Source organism: Salmo trutta, chromosome 6, assembly GCF_901001165.1.
Source record: "Salmo trutta chromosome 6, fSalTru1.1, whole genome shotgun sequence".
NCBI lineage: Eukaryota > Metazoa > Chordata > Actinopteri > Salmoniformes > Salmonidae > Salmo > Salmo trutta.
The window spans coordinates 51,952,977-51,963,463 of NC_042962.1; the positions used below are offsets into that span (position 1 = coordinate 51,952,977).

At 44.2% G+C, this 10,487-nt stretch overlaps 1 protein-coding gene across 1 annotated transcript; it reads right to left on the reverse strand.

Moving 5' to 3' along the window:
- Positions 1-1,712: 1,712 nt before the first annotated feature.
- On the reverse strand, positions 1,713-10,231 carry LOC115196231 (phospholipid phosphatase-related protein type 3; the record flags this gene model as incomplete). The annotated part of the gene is made up of 11 exons (XM_029756859.1): positions 9,788-10,231; positions 9,078-9,184; positions 8,725-8,910; positions 8,487-8,613; positions 7,001-7,196; positions 6,725-6,782; positions 6,414-6,587; positions 5,952-6,164; positions 5,651-5,877; positions 5,101-5,560; positions 1,713-2,237 (listed from the first exon to the last, which is right to left on the reverse strand). Coding segments are annotated over exons 2-11 (2,250 nt in total), but the record flags the coding sequence as incomplete, so codon positions are not given.
- Between the last annotated feature and the right edge of the window lie 256 nt (positions 10,232-10,487).

Genomic DNA, 10,487 nt, shown 5'->3' on the forward strand with positions numbered 1-10,487 from the left:
GCATTTCTGTTTCTTAGAAGTCATAATGCAAGTTCATAGAAACACAATGAAGTAGAATACACTCATTCACACACATAAACACACATGCAAGACAGACACACTCTCACACACATACATACACATGCAGACTAACACCAGTACTCAACAGTTCTATTATCAAAAGAGGATATCCACTACAGAACAAAAAGTCATTCTGCTACTAGGCAACCGATGCACACAGACCACACCCACAAGTCTATACAGTCTTTTGTCAACATTTATGTTATTGTATTGTCAGTGGGGATTTGATTAGCAACAAATTAGCTTAAAAATAATTGATATTATTGCATGTAATTTTATACAATTGGAGGTGGTTGGTTGAGTCTGTGTGTGTGTGAAAAATCTAAAATCCTTAATTTTCAATTTTCCTAAAAGTACTGCACTGTATTAGCGGTCTGTAGCGCGGACCCCCACCACCAAACTACTTTCCGCAGCTATGTATGTGTGTGTGTGTGTGTGTGTGTGTTGATCTGTTCACATTGTTAAGCCAATTGTCCCCTCCAGCCTTTGTCTCCCCCTCTTTGTTTACTGTCGTAATCCTCTCCAAGATGTTCACTTTCCTTCCTCCTTTTCCCCTCCTCTTCTTCATCTCTACAGTAAGTCAGTGGAATGGAAACCTGAGAGAGATCCTATATACAGTATAATATAGTACAGCTGGTGAGTATAGTCAGCATAGTTGTATTCTAGTCAGATAGTAGTCGGTGGTAAACCAACCACTAGAGATGCTAAAGTTTCTGTTGTCTTCAGTGATCCAGTCTCCATGCTCCTGAAGACCTTCCCTCAGACACGCTCCACCTCCACTGTTAGACCCTGACTTAGCAGTGTTCTATGTCGCGTTATAACCTCCACTACTGTTAGACCTTGACTTAACAGTCCTCCCAAGTCTTACTCTGCAGTGTCTTGTAGGTTTTGCTGTTATGTCGCATCTTAACTCCTTTAAGTCATCTCATGTCCTTCTCCTACTCTGCAGTGTCTTGTGGAACAGCTATTTATCTGTTTCCATCTAGACCCTTTCTCAGTATTGAAGTAGTGTTCTTGATTATTTTCAATCCTCTATGCCAAGTTATAACCTCCATTATATTATATTTTAACTCCTAAGTCATCTCATAACCTCCTCTCACTCATTTAAGTCATGTAGTAGTTCTCCTGACTGTTAGGTCTCCCCAAACTGTGTCACATTTAATTACGTCCCCTGACTGTATGGTTACGTAGTGGTACTACTGTCTATATTAACTGCTCTATGTCGTCTTATAACCTCTCGCTCTATAAGTTCCCATATGTTCTCTTCTAACCTCGTAGTCTGTTTTTAGTAGTGTTACTGTCTATTATAACGCCTCTATGTCGCGTTATAATCTCCTCTCTGTCTGCATGGTCTTGTAATAGACTTCTTGATCAGCGCGGCTGTGGGCTGAGACAGTGGGCCGGCGAGGGAGGGTCATAGAGCGGGGGAGGGGGGGAGAGTAACTGTCCAACAGCAGATCTGGATGAGGAGGGGGAGGGAGGGGGGAGTAGAAGGGGGGAGGAGGGGGAGGGAGAGGGGAGTAGAAGGGGGGAGAAGGGGGAGGCAGGGGGGAGGAGATGGGCTGAGGAGGTGGAGGTAGGGTGGAGGAAGAGAAGGGAGGGAGTGGAGAGGAGATGGGGTGAGGAGGGGGAGGCAGGGTGGAGGAAGAGAAGGGAGGGAGTGGAGAGGAGATGGGGTGAGGAGGGGGAGGCAGGGGGGAGGGATCCGTCTGGTTGGGAGAGGAGGAACAGATAGAGTCTGATTTCACAGGAAGTGTTCGGTATTCCCGATATTCCGGTGCGGTGACTTTCTCCTGGCGCTGCAGCGCCCCCCTCTGGCCCTGCTCACCGACGCTCCCCAGGCTCCCGCTGGTGGTGTTCCTCCGCTCCCAGGGGGTCCCGTTACTGTCAGCTGTTACTCTGGCCCCCAGGGTCCCGTTACTCCCGGTACTGGCACTGCTAGACACCCTGACCACAGGGTGATGAGGGGCGTGAGCGTCTACGGTGACAATACTCCCGGTAACGCTCCCAGTAACGCTCTCGGTAACACTCCCGGTGTGGCTGTCATGGTCAGAGGGGACCCGGTAGTACGGAGACTCAGAGCTTCCTGTTGAAGACCCTCCCCCACATGAAGAGGCGGAGTCAGAGCCCTTGGCAGAGGAGCTGATTGGTCCATGCTGCTTGGACATGGCAATGACCTATAGGATGAACAGAGGAGACAGTTAGCTAGTTACTTCAGCTAGTTAGAATGTAAATAAACAGTTCATTTAGCTAGTTACTTCAGCTAGTTAGAATGTAAATCAACAGTTCATTTAGCTAGTTACTTCAGCTAGTTAGAATGTAAATCAACAGTTCATTTAGCTAGTTACTTCAGCTAGTTAGAATGTAAATCAACAGTTCATTTAGCTAGTTACTTCAGCTAGTTAGAATGTAAATCAACAGTTCATTTAGCTAGTTGCTTCAGCTAGTTAGAATGTAAATAAACAGTTCATTTAGCTAGTTACTTCAGCTAGTTAGAATGTAAATAAACAGTTCATTTAGCTAGTTACTTCAGCTAGTTAGAATGTAAATCAACAGTTCATTTAGCTAGTTCCTTCAGCTAGTTAGAATGTAAATAAACAGTTCATTTAGCTAGTTACTTCAGCTAGTTAGAATGTAAATCAACAGTTCATTTAGCTAGTTCCTTCAGCTAGTTAGAATGTAACAGTTCATTAAGCTAGTTACTTCAGCTAGTTAGAATGTAACAGTTAATTTAGCTAGTTCCTTCAGCTAGTTAGAATGTAAATCAACAGTTCATTTAGCTAGTTCCTTCAGCTAGTTAGAATGTAACAGTTCATTTAGCTAGTTACTTCAGCTAGTTAGAATGTAACAGTTCATTTAGCTAGTTACTTCAGCTAGTTAGAATGTAAATAAACAGTTCATTTAGCTAGTTCCTTCAGCTAGTTAGAATGTAACAGTTCATTTAGCTAGTTACTTCAGCTAGTTAGAATGTAAATAAACAGTTCATTTAGCTAGTTCCTTCAGCTAGTTAGAATGTAACAGTTCATTTAGCTAGTTCCTTCAGCTAGTTAGAATGTAACAGTTAATTTAGCTAGTTACTTCAGCTAGTTAGAATGTAACAGTTCATTTAGCTAGTTACTTCAGCTAGTTAGAATGTAAATAAACAGTTCATTTAGCTAGTTCCTTCAGCTAGTTAGAATGTAACAGTTCATTTAGCTAGTTACTTCAGCTAGTTAGAATGTAAATAAACAGTTCATTTAGCTAGTTCCTTCAGCTAGTTAGAATGTAAATAAACAGTTCATTTAGCTAGTTCCTTCAGCTAGTTAAAATGTAAATCAACAGTTCATTTAGCTAGTTACTTCAGCTAGTTAGAATGTAAATAAACAGTTCATTTAGCTAGTTCCTTCAGCTAGTTAGAATGTAACAGTTCATTTAGCTAGTTACTTCAGCTAGTTAGAATGTAAATAAACTGTTCATTTAGCTAGTTACTTCAGCTAGTTAGAATGTAAATAAACAGTTCATTTAGCTAGTTCCTTCAGCTAGTTAGAATGTAAATAAACAGTTCATTTAGCTAGTTACTTCAGCTAGTTAGAATGTAACAGTTCATTTAGCTAGTTCCTTCAGCTAGTTAGAATGTAAATCAACAGTTCATTTAGCTAGTTCCTTCAGCTAGTTAGAATGTAACAGTTCATTTAGCTAGTTCCTTCAGCTAGTTAGAATGTAACAGTTCATTTAGCTAGTTACTTCAGCTAGTTAGAATGTAAATAAACTGTTCATTTAGCTAGTTACTTCAGCTAGTTAGAATGTAAATAAACAGTTCATTTAGCTAGTTCCTTCAGCTAGTTAGAATGTAAATAAACAGTTCATTTAGCTAGTTACTTCAGCTAGTTAGAATGTAACAGTTCATTTAGCTAGTTCCTTCAGCTAGTTAGAATGTAAATCAACAGTTCATTTAGCTAGTTCCTTCAGCTAGTTAGAATGTAACAGTTCATTTAGCTAGTTCCTTCAGCTAGTTAGAATGTAACAGTTCATTTAGCTAGTTACTTCAGCTAGTTAGAATGTAAATAAACAGTTCATTTAGCTAGTTCCTTCAGCTAGTTAGAATGTAAATCAACAGTTCATTTAGCTAGTTCCTTCAGCTAGTTAAAATGTAAATCAACAGTTCATTTAGCTAGTTCCTTCAGCTAGTTAGAATGTAAATAAACAGTTCATTTAGTAAGTTACTTCAGCTAGTTAGAATGTAAATCAACAGTTAATTTAGCTAGTTAGAATGTAAATAAACAGTTCATTTAGCTAGTTACTTCAGCTAGTTAGAATGTAAATAAACAGTTCATTTAGCTAGTTACTTCAGCTAGTTAGAATGTAACAGTTCATTTAGCTAGTTACTTCAGCTAGTTAGAATGTAAATCAACAGTTCATTTAGCTAGTTACTTCAGCTAGTTAGAATGTAAATAAACAGTTCATTTAGCTAGTTACTTCAGCTAGTTAGAATGTAAATAAACAGTTCATTTAGCTAGTTACTTCAGCTAGTTAGAATGTAAATAAACAGTTCATTTTGCTAGTTACTTCAGCTAGTTAGAATGTAACAGTTAATTTAGCTAGTTCCTTCAGCTAGTTAGAATGTAAATAAACAGTTAATTTAGCTAGTTACTTCAGCTAGTTAAAATGTAAATCAACAGTTCATTTAGCTAGTTACTTCAGCTAGTTAGAATGTAACAGTTCATTTAGCTAGTTCCTTCAGCTAGTTAGAATGTAACAGTTAATTTAGCTAGTTACTTCAGCTAGTTAAAATGTAAATAAACAGTTCATTTAGCTAGTTACTTCAGCTAGTTAGAATGTAAATCAAAAGTTAATTTAGCTAGTTACTTCAGCTAGTTAGAATGTAAATCAACAGTTCATTTAGCTAGTTACTTCAGCTAGTTAGAATGTAAATCAACAGTTCATTTAGCTAGTTACTTCAGCTAGTTAGAATGTAAATCAACAGTTCATTTAGATAGTTACTTCAGCTTGTTAGAATGTAACTGTTCATTTTAGCTAACTCAGATTTGATATTTAGCTCACCTGCGCCACTCGCGGCTGATTGGGCGGCTGGGTGGGCACACGAGGAGTCGTCACAGGGATAGGCCCCTCCCTGGCTCGTTCCCCTCCCTGGTTAAGTGACATCAACTTGGCACGCGTCACTGCGCTCTTAGGGGAGACGGGGGGAGGTAGAGAGGAGACAGAAGGAGGCAAAGGGGAGACCGTAGGAGGTAGAGGGGAGACAGTAGGGGGGTGTCTAATCCCCTCCTTAGGGATATGCACCAGTGGGGCTGGCGCTGGGGTAGTCATGGCAACGGCTCTATTGGCTGACTGTACCGTCGGATAGAGGGAGGGAGGATTCATCACCCCTGTCTCCCCTGCCTCACCCCCTCCTCCTGCACTTCCCTCTCCTCCGCCAGATCCGTCCGTATCTCCCTCCTCCTCGCTCCGTCTCTCCGTAGAGCGCTGCTGTCTCCACTCCTGCACCAGCGGTGGTCGCAGCCTGACAGATCACACATGATATATTTGACTTGACGATTAATACCAGGGTGGTATGACACACACCTACAACACACACTAGTCACAAACGTACCTTGGTTGTGACCTGCGGGGGTCGAAGGACAGGTGGAAGGTCATGTGACGCTGGTTGGAGGGGTCGTCTCCGGGGGGCGAGGTGCTGCTGCTGCCGTTGGCGACGCGGGGTAAGGTATTGCTGAATGTTACCATGGTTTCCTTTCCCATGGGGCCGCGGGGTGCCAGGAGCTCCACGTCAGCACTGGCCCTCTTCAGAGATGCTACGCTGGCCTTCTCCCTACGAACCTACAGAACAACATAGCGTGGCTAACTACTAATACTAACCACTAATACACAACCTCTCTCCCTTCATCTCTTACCTTGCAGCGTCCAGTCCCCAGTTCCTCCCTGCTGTCTGAGGGTCTGGGTGTCTTGCTGCGGTACAGAGAGCCGTGCTGAGAAGCATGACCTCTCTGGGTTCGTCCCCTCACCATCACCTCCCTCTGCTGCTGGGGGGGAGAGGCAGCCCTCCGGACAGGCTGGGGGAGACAGTCCTCCTCGGATGACCTGAAGTTACCTACTGCATACAGAGACTAGAGGGAGGGTAGGGAGGGAGGGGAAGGAGAGGTGGAGATAGCGATAGAGAGAGAGATAGAAGCGTGAAATTTGTTGAGACAGGTTTTCTAAAAAATAACTGTGAAATTCTCCCCGAGAACTCTTAAAAGATTATTAATTCCCATCTCTCTCTCTGTCTCTTTCTCAGTCTACCCCCCCAGACGCACACAAAGTCGCACACACACAAAAACACAAAGTCGACCCCCCCCCCCCACACACACACTCACCAAGTAGACTCCTATGCCAGCTCCTATGGCGTAGCCAACATAGACGTCTCTGGGATGGCAGCGGTGCTGTGTGATCTGAGTCAGTCCGGCTATGCCTGCAGCCAGACAGTATCCAAACACCAGCACCGGCTTCACCAGTTTAGTACTACTGCTGATCACACTGTTCAAATACATCTACACACACACACACACACACACACAGTTAGAACTATTGCAGATGGCATTGTTTCCAATTTTAACTTCAAATGCATCTTCATAAAGTCAGACAGACAGGCAGGCAGACAGACAAGTTAGTAGCTGTCAGTGCTTACAGAGATGTAGACAGCAGCAAAGCCAGAGAGCGTTGCATGCTGGGACGGAAATGTTTTCCTGAAGAGAAGGAGAGAGAGAGAGAGTAGAGGAGCGAGATGTGATGCAGAGAGAGAAAGAGAGGTGGAGGTTTTATTGAAGCTGGAGAACACAAAGTGTGTGTGTGTGTGTGTGTGTGTGTGTGTGTGTGTGTGTGTGTGTGTGTGTGTGTGTGTGTGTGTGTGTGTGTGTGTGTGTGTGTGTGTGTGTGTGTGTGTGTGTGTGTGTGTGTGTGTTACCTGGCTGACAGGATGGCATACAGATCTTTCCCAGAGCAGATGTCCTGTGTGATGTAATTGTTCTGGTCACATGATATCCCAGGCAGCGTGTAATTGGGCTGACAGACAGTCAGGAAGAAAGGGGTGGGATAACCAGTAGACAATTGGATGATGTCTGTCATTAGAGCTGTTGCCAGGAGACCAAATACATGAACACCTGGGGGAGAAGGAGGTGGAAAGAGAGGGGGGAGACAGGGAGAAGGGATGGAGGAGGAGAGAGAGGGGGGAGACAGGGAGAAGGGATGGAGGAGGAGAGAGGGGGAGACAGGGAGAAGGGATGGAGAGAGAGGGGGAGGGAGGGAGGAGCATGCACCAGGTAAGAGTTATCTGAAACATCTGAAGACGTTTTGTCTGTCCTCATTCCCTCTACATCTCTCTCCCTTGTTCTCAACTTCTTGTTTTAACTGGAACAGGCCTAAAGTAGATTCTCTCCCTGGTCTATCATTACTCTCTGAAGTAGATTCTCTCCCTAAACTAGCATTACTCTCTGAAGTAGATTCTCTCCCTAAACTAGCATTACTCTCTGAAGTAGATTCTCTCCCTAAACTATCATTACTCTCCGAAGTAGATTCTCTCCCTAAACTATCATTACTCTCTGAAGTAGATTCTCTCCCTAAACTATCATTACTCTCTGAAGTAGATTCTCTACCTAGACTATCATTACTCTCTGAAGTAGATTCTCTATCTAGATTATCATTACTCCCTGAAGTAGATTCTCTACCTAGTCTATCATTACTCTCTGAAGTAGATTCTCTACCTAGACTATCATTACTCTCTGAAGTAGATTCTCTACCTAGTCTATCATTACTCTCTGAAGTAGATTCTCTACCTAGGCTATCATTACTCTCTGAAGTAGATTCTCTACCTAGGCTATCATTACTCTCTGAAGTAGATTCTCTACCTAGGCTATCATTACTCTCTGAAGTGGATTCTCTACCTAGTCTATCATTACTCTCTGAAGTAGATTCTCTACCTAGGCTATCATTACTCTCTGAAGTAGATTCTCTACCTAGGCTATCATTACTCTCTGAAGTAGATTCTCTACCTAGGCTATCATTACTCTCTAAAGTAGATTCTCTACCTAGGCTATCATTACTCTCTGAAGTAGATTCTCTACCTAGACTAGCATTACTCTCTGAAGTAGATTCTCTACCTAGACTATCATTACTCTCTGAAGTAGATTCTCTACCTAGGCTATCATTACTCTCTGAAGTGGATTCTCTACCTAGTCTATCATTACTCTCTGAAGTAGATTCTCTACCTAGGCTATCATTACTCTCTGAAGTAGATTCTCTACCTAGACTAGCATTACTCTCTGAAGTAGATTCTCTACCTAGGCTATCATTACTCTCTAAAGTAGATTCTCTACCTAGGCTATCATTACTCTCTGAAATGTGCACCTGTTCACTCCCACTTGAGGATTCAAGCGTAAATAACAGGTACGTACCAACAAAGCGAACAGTCCTCCGTAGGAAGGAGTTGAAGTTACACCCTCCAGCAATGATGGATCCTTCAGCTTTCCTCTGTTTGACTCTGGACTGGTAACAATACACCAGCCCTTCACCCAGCATGATCTATTCACTCACACACACACACACACACAATTAGTCACGCACCCTGATGCTGATAGGCTGTTTATTGATCAGAGCCTATTGATTGTAGGTTTTGACGGTGTGTGTACTAACCGAGGCAGCCGGTCCTGCGAAGGCCAGGCTCAGTAACATCAGCAGAGGGATCAGTTCGTCTCCTGTCTCCAGGTAGGGCAACGACAGGTCACGGTCATAGCAATGGAACCCAGGGGTCGCCGGGGACAACAGGTCTGTCAACTCCATGAAGTAGAGAGAGACAAGGGAGGAGAGGACGATGGGGAGCTAGACAGAAAGAGAGAGAGAGAGAGAGAGACAGACACAGAGAGCGAGAGAAAGAGAGAGAGAGAGAGGGAGGGAGCGAGTGAGCAAAGGAGGGAGAGAGGTAAGAGGGAGATATTGTCTTACTAACAGCCATAGTGAGTGGTACACATTAAATGCAGTACACACACCTCAATGAAGTAGAAGCATGGTAGAAGTGTCATGCTGTCTTTGGGAGGTTTCTTCTTGGTCTTGGCTTTTGGTAACGACATCATCCTGGTGTTGGTCCAATCAGAGTCTAGGGACAGACAGAAGGGGAGGAGTTAGTCATCACACTGGTGGCGTTCCAGGTGGCATACATTACAGAGGCGTTGTTGCACAGTATCAGCTTGTTAAGTCCTATTCTGATGCTACCAAACATCTGCTTGGTCTCGGACTGGTCCTTTGCGGCAAACCGAAGCGAACATCTGTTGTGTTGGTCCCTCAACTCCAAATGAACGGAGCATCAGAACACACACACACACACACACACACACACACAAGGCTCAATGGTGTGCTATCTATGTTTCCCACATCTCTCTCTCTTTGTTCTCTCTAACTCGTTCTCTAAATTCAGGACAATGGAGTGGACACAGGACAGTGCCATAGTTACAGTAACTCAGAGAGAAAGAAGCAGGGAGTTGACACACAGCTCCCTCCTTTAGCCCGGAGTTATTCTACTGTAACTATGGCGCTGTCCACTGCATGGTCCTGAACTCAGAGAGAGAGAGAGAAAAACCTGTCCTGATTTATAACCACTGATTCTCTCAGGCACTAGTGTCAAACTCACCCCGCCTTGCCTCTTCTCCACACACACACACACACACACACACACACACACACACACAGAGTGCTGAATTACCTCTGTCCCGCGGGTTGTGTGTGTTAGCAGAGGCCCGTCTTGCCCTCCCCCCTCGCCGAGGTCTAGCGTGCTGCTCCAGTTTTCCGTTCAAACGTTAATCCATCTTCACTCTCTGCCAGTTGTTTTACGCCCCCAAAACACACATACACACACATAAGGTTGTTTAGGTTGGTCAGATTCTCCACGGATAGAGAGGACGGTAGAATGATAAAGGGAGAATGGATAGATGGGTAAGACGAAAGGGGAAAGTCCTATATTCGATATTTCTCCGTTATTTTCCCTTCTGATCGCGCGTGTGTGAATAGACTCCGAGGTTTCACGTGCCTTCTACCGGTTCGCCCCAGTCCTCGTCAGCCACGCTATGTTCGAACAGCCCACACAAACTCAAACAGCGCTCAGAAACGAACCGATATCTCACTTGAAGGACCGCCGCTCATAGAGAGCCTCGCGCACACAAAGGCATGGGGGGGCGCGAGAGGGCGGGGGGAGACGAGGGGAGGAGACCGACTGCTCCTTCACACACACACACAAACGCCCCTCCTCTCACCACTCCAAATTCCTAATGGTAGTCCACCATCACCATAAAGCTGGGCAAAACAAAGCGATGGATTTTGGTGTGTGTTTGGGTATGCGCGTGCATGAGTGAAAGCATGTGTGTCTGATTCTGAGTGTTTCTTCGAATATATTCCCCTTTTAGAAC